General features: G+C 36.3%; 1 protein-coding gene across 1 annotated transcript; it reads right to left on the reverse strand.

The window, feature by feature from the left end:
• Nucleotides 1-674: 674 nt before the first annotated feature.
• On the reverse strand, nucleotides 675-12,170 carry LOC108705325 (vomeronasal type-2 receptor 26). Its single transcript, XM_018242164.1, has 6 exons — nucleotides 11,968-12,170; nucleotides 9,834-10,125; nucleotides 6,875-7,696; nucleotides 6,146-6,361; nucleotides 3,032-3,155; nucleotides 675-1,582 (listed from the first exon to the last, which is right to left on the reverse strand). The coding sequence occupies exons 1-6, from the start codon at nucleotides 12,168-12,170 to the stop codon at nucleotides 675-677; spliced, it is 2,565 nt and encodes an 854-aa protein (XP_018097653.1).
• Between the last annotated feature and the right edge of the window lie 797 nt (nucleotides 12,171-12,967).

The following is a 12,967-nucleotide window of genomic DNA, read 5'->3' on the forward strand; positions in this document are numbered from 1 at the left end:
GATCTTTCCATAATGTGAATCTCCATACTTTAAGGGGGTTATTTATCAAGCTTTGATTTTTTTTCTCCCTTTTTTTTTAAAATAACTACTCAGACTAAACCTATCAATACATTTTCATGAATTTATCTTGTGCGGTAAAAGTCATGATCAAATCTTTAAAAAAACAGAATCTTATATTTTTTCTAGATTTTGCGCTCGAAACCTACAATTTTTTCCCAGCACAACTCTTCCATAAATCTTCCGGTTTCTAACAACACATCTGTTGTTGAATTTTACATGTTCTTGCAGGTTTGAGATGGAGTACTTTTTTCATCGGCTTTAATAAATCCCCAAATAAATCTAGTATTTTTTTCTTTGAAAAAAACTATATTTCCCCCTTTAAAGGTCTGACTAGAAAAAAAATATTTACTTTAGAATATAACCGCTATGTCAACTAAAACAATGTAAATATTAAATAAACCTAATAAGATTGTTTTTCCTTCAATAAGGTTTAATTATACCCTAGTTGGGATCAACTACAAGGTTCTGTTTTATTATTACAGAGAAAAATGAAATCTTTTTAAAGTATATGAATTATTTGATTAACATGGAGTCTATGGGAGATAAACAGCACATTTCAGAACTTTCTAGAAAATTGGTTTCTGATAATGGATCCCATAACTGTATTTGAAGTGTCAGTGAGGTTTGTTCCCAAGTAAATGAGATTTTGTGTTCATTTCAGGTCTAAAGAAAATTGTGCAACATTTGGGCAGAAATATACAACCTAAAAGTCCAGCACTTGAGGTGAGTATGGCAAATATCTCTACACACACAGTGGTTTTGCCTTTGGTGCTCAGATAGGCCGGGATCATTGTGATCCAAACACTGCAGAAGAGCAGCATGCTGAAAGTGATGTACTTGGCCTCATTAAAACTGTCCGGTAATGTCCGAGCTAAAAATGCTAAAACAAAACTAACAGCTGCCAGAAGCCCCATATACCCAATAACTGAGTAAAAGCCAATAGCTGAGCCCTCATTGCACTGAATGATGATGGTTCCAGGGTAAGTGTGAAGGTCCAGTTCCTGAAAGGGAGGAGAAATGGCCAACCAAGTCATGCAGATTATTATTTGAATGGATGAGCAGAAGAAGACTACAGAATTGGACAGTTTGACTCCCACCCATTTTCTCCATGAGCTCCCTGGCTTGGTGGCTTTGAAAGCAACACAAACCATGATAGTCTTGGCCAGGAGAGAAGAGACAGCTATGGAGAAGGTGATTCCAAAAGTGATAATGCGCAGCATGCAGGTTATATCCACAGGGCGACCGAGGAACAGAAACACACTGAGGAAGCTCAGCTTGATGGAGACAAGGAGGAGGAAGCTGAGGCTCCTGTTGTTGGCTCTTACAATGGGGGTGTCCCAGTACGCAACAAAAACTCCTAATATCCAGAGAGTAATAAGGAAAAAGAAAATAGAACTAGATGAAATAAACACAGAAATGTGATCATTGGTGTATGAAAGAAAATCTTCTTTTCGTGCAATACAATGATCCTTCCCCTCATTGGGCCACTCCATGTCTGGGCATGTGAGGCAGCTTGTGCTGTCTGTAAATAAGTGAGGAATATAATACAATACATTAAGAATCTCATTGGCCAAATGAAATGTAAATAGAAAGCCAATTATTCAGAAAATAATGGCAAACCCAATAAAACATGTTTATCCACCTATGTCTTGTTTTTAGACTACTAATCATTATATGATTATCTTATGACATTCAGACTAACTCTGATGAATTAGTCTGCCTTTGATATTCTGTTATTTTTAATAATTTGCATCTAAGTTGAATTAAAATCATTTCTAGTTATGCAATTCACACTAGGGACTTCGTTTGCTATGCGACTGGCACTGTAATGCTGTTATTAACACTAGTCACACTGAGAGCACAAGAAGTGAAGCCATTTTCAAATACTACTTGCACTGAAGATCACAAAAAATTCTGCCAATGACCTTTGTTTGGGACTTATATGGAGCCACTTCACTGGGGATTTATGCACAGCTTAGGATATGCTATTTGCCACCAAGAGTCTGTTCCTCGTGAACACAGTGACAAAGGAGCACTGCAGTCTGTCCTGCACAATAAGTCCTACTATTCTTCCCTAGATGTGCTAAGCATAAGCAGTACATTCCCATTGTGCTCTCAGTATAATAAATAAGTTAAGCATAACCCCCATCCAGGTTGCTTAGAAAATGCAAATTTAGATATGTTTTATGCCTAATATTGGCACTACTGGAATCTGCCTCCTATGTTCTCAACTCTCAACTGTACTACATGTATCTGCTACAATTCTCCTCCTCTAATCCAAGAGAGTACAGACCACGCTACTACTGCAGTCCATATCATGGCTTCCCATAAGACAACTAATAACCTACAAAACACTTCCTATTACCTTCCCATCATTCTTCTGCACCTTCTTTTCTCTTGTGTCTCCATATGTTTCAAGCTGATTACTCTGCTCCCTTCAGAACAACGACTTGGTCATACCCCCAACTATTACTACTTTTCCCACCTTTCTCTCTTTGCTGCTCCATACATTGGACTTAATTGCACTAATTGTCCACTCATTTGTGTCTTGAAGTTGCCCACCCACTTAGACTGTAGTGTCTATAGGTCAGCACTTATTATTTAATATAAATAATATGATACTTTGCTTTTTGTTGTGCTGTACAGAACTACATGCATAATTAGTGTTATATAAATAAAACATACATAGCACTAGTCATTAAAACCACTGTTAGATATCAAGTTTAAAAGGAAGAAACCCTTTAAATCTCATGTTGGATGCTATACTTTAAATTCATTTTTTTGGTTTGGATTCTAAAACATTTCTATTTCTTGAATTTGTTGAGGTTCGTAACAATTAAAAAAAAAATTAAAACACAATAACAAAAACATTGAATGTTAAAAATGTTCTTCCTCTTGTACCGACTATACATAATGGCAAAATAGATGTTATACACATTAAAATTGTGATAAATGTAAATATTGTATATACCAGTTGTATTGGAGATCTCTCCCTCAGAACACGGAACACAATCATAACAGCAGGACTGGGCTCTAGGCCGTGGTGCCTTCCTGAATCCAAGGGAACAACTGTCTGTGCATTGAGCTATTGGGATCTGGAAGGATTACAATTGAAATACAATAATCGGTCAGAGTTATAACACTATGGGGCCGATTCATGAAGCTCGAGTGAAGGATTCTAATTAAAAAAAATTCGAATTTCGAAGTATTTTTTGGGTACTTCGACCATCGAATTGGTTAAATTCGATCGAATTCAATCGATTCGAAGTACAAATCGTTCGACTATTCGACCATTCGATAATCAAAGTACTGTCTCTTTAAAAAATACTTAGACCACCTACTTCGGTAGATAAAACCTACCGAAGTCAATGTTAGCCTATGGGGAAGGTCCCCATAGGCTTGCCTGTGATTTTTTGATCGAAGGATTTTCCTTCGATCGTTGGATTAAAATCCTTCGAATCGTTTGATTCAAAGGATTTAATCGTTCGATCGAACGAAAAATCCTTCGATCGATCGATCGCAGGATTTGCGCAAAATCGTTCGACTTCGATATTCGAAGTCGAACGATTTTAGTTCCCAGTCGAATATCGAGGGTTAATTAACCCTCGATATTCGACTCTTGATGAATCGGCCCCTATGTGTGCTACTGTTATCTTGTGAAATGTATGGATCTTGATAATAAAAAATAATAAAAAACATAGATAAAACTATAAATGAAGGAGTTTCAAAATGTCTAACCTGTTTCCATGGGAAACCTACAACAGTGGATACAAATTTCACATGGGGGTCATGTTGTGGGTGAGGAGAGCCTTAAGTTGTGTCCTCAAAAATGTCATAGCAATTTTGTATGTAGTACTCTTTTATTTGAGGCACTATATATATATAGGTCAACCTACAATAGCCTTACATGATCCATTTTTATAATATATACAGTAGCACTTACACTAATGCCCTGTTGCGTTGTTGTACTGCGTGGTTTATTACTAAGAAGTACTAAAACTTCTCACATGCTCAGACAGGGTATTATTGAATTGGAGAGAGTCTGAAGAAAACAAATATTCCTTAAGTAGATGAAAGTTCACAGTTAAGAAGAAAGACTGATCAAATTCAGAGCAGTGGAGAAGAGATGCCTAAGGGCAGGTAAAATAAATATGTATAAATATACAAAGGGACTATATACTAAACTTTAAATGAGGTTCCATTAAATATATGAGAAGAGTTGTTACAGTGAGAGGTGACATTTTGGAATTCTCTCCTTGAATCAGTTGTACTGACAGATATATTAGATAGCTTCTAGAAGAGGTTGGATGGCTTTCAGTGAGAAAATACAGGGCTATTTAAGATTTTACATATATTTGTAGTGATGAGCGAACTTTTTCGCCAGGCATAGATTTGAGGTGAAATTTTGCACTTCGCTATGTGCACAAAAAAAATGTTGCCATGACAAAGAAGTCATCAAGACAAAAACGTTGCTACAAGAAAAATGCTCATTGACTTCAATACATTTGGAGTGAGAAAAAATTGGCGCTTGTAAAAAATTGTCATGCGTAATCTTTTTTTTTTTTTTACTTCAATGCATTTCAAGAATTTTTCTGTGAAGTGAAATGGGACAGATTTGCTCATCAGACCTGACACTATCTAAGGTCTCTATCACATTCACACTAGGGTCAAATTATCAGGAGCTAAATAAGCTGCCTGTGAGAGAAAACCAGAGTACCAAGAGGAAACGTATGTAGATACTGGGAAAGAACTCCTTGCAGTGCCGAAATCAAGGCAGAAGTGCTACCCACTGAGCCATTATGATATTTATCTAGGTATCTATCTGTCTGTGTGTCTATCTTTCACTCTCTTTCTCTCTAGTGGAGCATGTGAGCACTGTATACTCTACTGTAATATATAAAGATATCAGACATCACCAAGTTGTTCCATGACCATGTGACCATATGAAAGCAAATGGCAAACCCTTCCTAGACTAAAGTCTTCATACATTTTAGTGAGGATACAATAAATATGAATGAATAAGAACCACAATATTCACCATAAATACCATAATCAAGAAAGTTGTAAATCTCTACATACAAAATGAGATAACATTTGAACTTGGAAGAAAACCAGAATCTTGACTGGGTAAACTTGTAATGAGTATTTACCATCACTCCTATAGAGTTTTTGTCACATGGTAGGTTTTGGAAGTGGTGTTTTACAATTAACTGTAATTTGATTTCTGACCCCACTATGTTAAGATCAGTCTAAAATTTTGCCTGCTCTTTTTTAAACTAGATCAATATTCTTGATAATTACCAATACCTTCAATTAAATTGACTACCAATATACATCCATTGAACAGGATATCATTCTCTGACATAGCACTATAATGACTACTCCCGGAAGTTTGCTTCTGCCAAACACTACAGAAATTGCCAGTATTGTCAAAAAGAACCCAACTAAGGTGCAAGTGCTTTAGGGAATTATACTTAATGAAGTAATAATGTGCACATGCCTAGGTGATTTTACATTTAATTAAAGCAGAACGACCAAAACAATCAATTTTATAAATGGATGTATCTCAGGTTCAGGTTTGAATGCCAAAACATCCTTACTATAAGTCAAGACACTTACTATTAACTTGTTAACCTCATTGCTTGACTAATGGTTTATTTGTTCCATAGTTTGCAAGACAATTCTATGTGCTTCTATCACTTATATCACAGTTGTGTTCATTCATATCATGGTTGGGCATATACAAGCGCATTTCAAGCATCAACGCCGCCCGCAATGCCGCCCCAAGGCTTACCTTAGGATTGCCGACGGGAGGTCCATTGGGGGGGCATTGTTAGCGCAGAGTGCAAAATATCGCTCTCTGCACTAGAAAACCGAATTTCCGGTTTAATAACCCGAAATTCGGTTTACAGGAGTGCCTTTTCTGGTACTCACCTTGTCTCATGGCAGAAACGCCCCAGGGCATGTAGGAAAAAAATTCCCAAGATCACATTTTCATTACCTGTTGCAACTGCTATCATTCTGTAACAGAACAGGTTTCAGGTTATTAATGCCAGGTATTGCATATGGAAATATGATTTCTTACTTTATTTCTCTTCCATGTAAGTGAATTCAGGGCAATTTTAAGCAGCTGATCTGGTGGAGCCCAAGGTGAGAACTCGCCAATGAGGTTCTTATTCCACATAGCAGTTATAAAGTAGTTAAATATCGAATATCTAGTGACGTACTCCCCATTTTCATCAAAACATAAAGCTGGGCCATCACGGGGGTTATACTGCAGAGTTTTCAAGTAATGGTACAACTGTTTAAACCATAAAACAAAATTTCATAAAAGCAGCACCTTTTAAAAATAAATATCTCAATCTGGGAGGCAAAACTTTTTAAACAACAACAGGGTTATAACATTTTGATTTTAATGAATTTGGAGCCATCATCTTTGTCATGTATTGCTAGAATTTCTCTGTGGCACATAAGGGGACTAAATGTAGGGTGTCAATGCAAGGGAAGCAGTTCCCCAGTGGCAGACCCTATGGGTGTGGGTGAATCCACGCTGTAGGGTCTGCTGTATGGTAGTCCCCTTGCAAAAAATACTAGATAACGGGGATTCTTCCCACATTTATATGTTTCCCTTACTTCTCTGATGTCAGATGTGATGTAATAATGTGATTCTGATTTAGGTCTAATTTATTATTTATGAAGTTGTTAAGCTAAGAAATGAGACTGTTGGTGGTAACTTAGATTGCCTCCCCGCCAACTCTACTTATTTGTGTAACATGAGACAATAGACAGTTTTTTTGTATTTTGCCTTAATTACCTGGTGCACATAATGATACATTTCCCTTTTCTTCACATTTTTCTCACTAAGCTGCATATTCATATCATGAAGTGCCTGAGACATCATATCTACTGTAAGATGCACTTGGGGAGAACTGGAACCAGCTTTAAAATAGGGAAGGTCTGCTATATGTTTCTGTCTAGAACAGTTATGGAGCTGATGAAGGTAGATATATTCATACAAGTGATTCTTGTTTGGATCTTCTGACAAACACAAATGAAACATCATCCAAATATTTTCAAGTAACTTGTCCTCTGGGAATTTTGAAGGATGTAAATTCTCTAAAAAGCTCCTCATTTCTGGAGTATCTAGATGATAAGGATATCCTGGGACAAACACCAAACTGCAATTAAACATGTATTGGTCATACCCAAGGATCATATCATTGATCCCCCAGTTAGTGGACAGGATCAATGTCCTTTTAATTAGCACTGATCTCATCTGAATTAATCTTGTAAGAAAAAAGAGAGAAACTGTTCCACAAAGTAGAATAATGCTGGTAGATGATTTACTAATAAGGGGCATATAATAGTTTTGATACAGTTTAGTTATATCATTAATATTTATCCTTATTGCGAACGCAATACAGATGCCTTGACTGTAGAGATATTTACTCAGGTGCTGATGTTCTTTGTCTCCACTGATATCATCAGATGTAATTATTCCAACCCAGGTCCAACCAAAATGTCTCAAGAACTTTCCTAAAGCAGAATGACTGCTTACATCACTTTGTACTGTCCGGAAAAAATATGGGAAGGTGACTCTGTCCCTGAGTGATGGATCTGTAGCTCCATAACTGATCTGTTAATTTGAAATACATTTTTAAAAATGACACACTAGGGAGCAGATATATCAAAATGTGAGATTACAAAAAAATCACCTTCTTAAAATCAGCTTTTATTCATTTCCATGTAATTTTTAGAAAACATTTTTATCAAATGATGAACTCTCACTTCATCGATGAATATGATTTCTACTGGGAAGCTACAACTACTGAGATTTCTACAGGGATGTTAGGAATGTTTGGTTGTGTGTTATTCTTTGTACCAGGGTAGTTCTTTGGAGAGTCTTCCCGAAGAGTGTTGTCTTTGGTGCTGTGGTATACTGTTCTCGTGAAGAAAAGATTTAAGGGGGGGATGTAGGGGTCCATAGGCTTAACTTCCCCTATGTTCTGGAAATCCCCTAAAGGTTGGAAATCCCCAAGAGTGGCCAGCTAAGAGTTTGGCCTAAATTGGATCTAGTTTACAATACCTAATTTATACAATAAGACCAGAGGAGAATGACAAGGAGAATAAAGGCTAAATAAACAATGCATGTGTTGGAATTGTTTGTATATATAACACTGGAAATTTAATCAGTAGTTTTGACAATTCTTTTAAATAACTTGGGGTAAGTTTGTACACATTGGAGTGGATGAGATCCCAAAGATCCTGAAACACCAAGAAGAGTCTATTTCACTTTTAGTTGATGCAACCATTTTATTTTATAACTGATATCACTGAAATGTTCTTGAGTTTTTATAATTATTATCCATATGCCACTAGGGATAAGGATAGTGCTTAGTACAGGGGAACAGTGGTGATTAGTAGAGGGGAACAGTGGTTCCTAATACAGTGGGACAATGCTAACTATGATCATATTTGTGAAGCCCTCCTCATTACTTTTCACAATTGATAATGGATGTGGATACCAATCAATGTTGTATGTAGCTTACTATTCTGTCCATCTCGGGGTCTTTCGTTTAGAACAACGGAAAAGCTCTGCTATTTAGTGGTATCTCTATGTTCTGAATATGACAAAATCCTAAAGGTTTTTCATGTTGCATAATTTGGCTTACCATGTCACATAACACTCCATTTGCTTACTGTTATTTGATTATAAACAGTGTAGGAACTGGACAGGAGGTGATAAAGATCTTAGGGTAAGTCCACACAGGGCGTTTTGGGGAGATTTGGTCGCCTGGTGACTAATTGCCTCATTTTTCCCCAAACGCCTTCCCTGAATATGCGCCAGCTAAAATGAAAAAACGCCGACGCTAATCACACGAGGCGATTAGTTTTCTGAAGTCGCCCGAAGTTTCCTCGTAGGCAACTTCGGGCAACTTCAGAAAATGAACTGCCGTGTGTGATTAGTGCCGGCGTTCTTTGAGGCGATTAGTGAGACTTGGTTTATGTGTAATCTTTGTAGATAGACTGCTCCTGGGAAGGATAACAATGGTGTTGAAATGACTCCATTTGTACATGATATGACATAGACTGATTAAGTCAGAATGCTTAAAATGATTTGTGTAACCTTTTACAGTCTGATGGGCAATACTTATCTTTGGAGGTCCTCAGCGATCTGCTTTGTTTGAATCACAAACAGCAGATTTGAAGAACCAAATTTATGTTCTTTTAATAAGGCAGGGCCTCCAACACTCACACCTTATTAACATTCCATTGCTTAAAACTTTCATTTCCCCATAAAATAAAACAAGAATCTAGGGATTGACATACTGTTCCTCATTAAATAAATGAGCAAGTATAATGTTTTTGACTTCCCACTTTCTAGTTTGAGGACTTGTGTGAAAAATACTAAATTCCAGAAGATTATAAACATTCAAGCACAACTGTATATCAAACCTCCCCAGTATGTTGCATATAATTTTTCAAGGCAGAAAGGAAACAGTGATAGTCGGCCAACTGAACCCTAGGACAATGACATATGGGTCTTTTTAGTCGTTTTTTACCGGACACATTATTTTGCACAAATCAAAAGGCTGAAATGTGCTCTCCATGATAAATGTTTGAAAGCATAAGAACAGTGTGAAAATGTGCAAAGCAAACACTTACAAATGAATTTATGTTCTTTTGTTCTCTACGTATTCAAACAATATAATACCATTAGCACCAGGACTCAGTACAAATAATTAAGGTTTTTAATAATTAGGTTTCCTAACCTGGGAATATCCATAAATGCTCAGAATCTGGGCTATTGGCACAGTTGTTTCTGACAAAAGGTCCCCAATAAATCCAGCAATGTTTCTCTTTCTCACACAGGAGTAATTGGGAACTGGATCCGTGGTACCAGATAATATTTGGAACACGCTTATCACAGCCTTTTTTGGGTCCCCACAGGAATCATATATATGGTATCCCAGAGTCAGGTTGGGTAACCGGGTTGGATCCTTATTAGTTTGCTCAACAGCAAATCGAAAATCTATAAAATGTCTAAAATTCTGTTGGCTGGGACTGAAATAGTGAATAAAACAACTAAGATTATACCAAAATCGCCAAGGTGTACTCATTAAGCAGAAGATAGAAATGAGAAAGCCTGCATCAGTATTTTAATTTATAGGTATGTATAATAATATTTTAGACCATGCCAGCTTGGCTGTATAACTTATTAAATGGGCTGCTAAGGTAAGAGGAAATTACTTCCAGTTTGAACATGGCAGTAGTTCTATGTTGCCAAAACAGAATTTATGTGAATTTAAGTAGTTGGGAATTTAATGCAATTATGGATTCCATGCTCTTTTAGGCATCAGATATTATGCCAAGCAAAGTCTAAACCTGCGCACAACTCGCACACGTAACTATTATGATAAAATTCTTGTGGGGCAAGAACTATGATTTGCATCCAAAATCTGTACTGAAATTGTTGACCTTCATGACTAAGCTCTCTATGTATTTTTTTTTATTCCCAATTCCACAAAACACAGGGTGGATGAAAGTCAAGCACATTATTACATAATAAAAGGGAGGCTAAACCCAAATCCAACTATAAAGCAATCCCACTGCACCCTTTAGTTTTGTTTTTTTGTTTTGTTTAAGTTTACAAAAAACATAATTACATATGAAAAATTATTTATCAATGGGAAACTTTACAACTGAATTGTAAATGCAATATAATTCACAAATAAACATTTTGTTACCCAGTAATATGTAAGGAATTATGTGGTAATCCAACATGGGGATAAAGGACATACTTGATATGTGCTGGGAAAAATATGTGAATTTCTTCTAATTCTAGTTATGGGAACAATAAACATGGGGCTAAATTTACACTGAACAGGTGGGAAATGTATTGGAAGATTATTTTATATTGTAATGCTGCTGCAGGCCCTGAAGTGTTTTATAGGAACAGTAGCACCAAAAAATAAATGTAAATAATATAATGGCATAGAGGCAGCCTTTTAGTCTGAAAAAAAGTAGCTAGAAAAGTTCTTTAGAATACAATGGGACTATTTTCTGTTATTTAGTGTGTCCTGTGCCTTTTTCTACTTTTCAGGGTAATTTTAATTCTAAGGAAGATCTCCTAATGCAGTACACTGAAATGGAATCCATAACCACACCAGAGTCACACCAGTGAGACATGATCAGGGTCTAAATCTTCATAGTAGAATTCTACTTACATAGGAAGCAGACTGTGATTGGGTAGCTTGTATGCATGCGTAATAGGGATTTGCAAATTTTACCCATTTTGCTTCGGCAGAAATGCATTAAAGTCTATGGGTGACAATTTTTTTTCTACCATTGGAGCCTATGGGTGTCAATTCCACGGTAAAACTCTGCGAAAAAATTCGCTCATCCCATATGCTTAATATTGAATAGATAGTGAGTTGGACGGCAGAAGCAGAGGGGACATTGACTCATCATAGCATAAAATTTAAAACAAATAAATAATAATAATGCATTAAAACTATGTTTTCATTTTTCCTACATTTTAAAATAAGAACCAATGTGCCTTTGCTTTTACTGTACCTTTAAGTGGGCCTGTTTTGAAATTGTTTAATGTGAAACGACTCTGAAATGTCAAAATCAGTGATGAGCTTAATTTTTTGACAAGTTTTGCCATGAAAATGATGCCCATAGGCTCCAATGGGTGTAAAAAATTATTGTGCATCAAAAAAATTGTCAATGAAATCTGAAAATCTGTCTTCTCCTATGAGTTAAAATAAACAATAAAAAAATTCAAAATATGTATTTTTTTAACTGGTATTTTTTAAAGCATGACATACAGTGTTGTGTCACTATATAACAGTTAGCCTATAAAGTGTTATTAGTTCCTTTTCTAATTGAAATGGTACTTACGAGGCACACATGAAACTTGTAGCAGTGTCCTTTGTTAATGTAACATTAATCATATATAAATGTGCAGTCATCACTCCTCCAATCATAATGTCTCCTTCTTGTATATATTCATGTTCCTGAACTGCTTTAATGATCTCCAGATGACAAGTTGGATTAAAGGGCTGAACCCCAGGTCTGCAGGGTCCCACACACAGGACTATCATGTATATCAGTACTGTTATAGGAATATGGACAACCAGGTCTCCCAACATTGCACCATAGGACAGTAATATGTACATCATTATATGGCAGAAGGTTGGAGAGTTTCCCCAGCAGCAGTCAGTAGCACAGAGAGACACAGGGGATCCAAGATTGTGCTGTATGTGTAGAACAGAGTAAAGAGAATGGCTAATCCAACCCTCATTTTATAGAGAACAGACTGACAGTACAAGTAGTACAAGTAGACACAGGCAACGGAGATCAGAGTTTTATGCCTGATAAATTTTATCCATAAATATCTGCTAAACAGAGAAGGAGCCAAAATATAATCATCTGGTTTGCTCTGCACTCCAGTGACCAAGGTGACTAGGGAAAACTGAGTCAAAATATAATATAAACATAATTTATTTTGAAATGTCATTGACCTCATTTCTGTGGTATATTTTTAATATACATTATATTATAAATATTGCACATTTATTAAACAAATAAGTAAATCAATTCTATTTTGTTGTAATGTTGTAGAAATAATCATGTCTAAGTAAGCAAGTGGTAGATAATGGGGGTCTGTCATGGACATCCTGTTCCTGCTCTAGGATGGACAAATGTTCCTCATGTTCTTCTACATATAACTTCTAATCCATAGGACATCTCATTCTCAGTGTTCTAATACAGAACCCAGCACCAAACTGAGATGGCTTGTGTTTCAAAGTATGGAGGACAGCTCAGAAAATGTCCATAGAGATGCCTAATTTTACTATGAAGAAAGTGTGGGTTAGTTCACAATATTGTGAGGCACTGG

Source organism: Xenopus laevis, chromosome 1L, assembly GCF_017654675.1.
Source record: "Xenopus laevis strain J_2021 chromosome 1L, Xenopus_laevis_v10.1, whole genome shotgun sequence".
NCBI lineage: Eukaryota > Metazoa > Chordata > Amphibia > Anura > Pipidae > Xenopus > Xenopus laevis.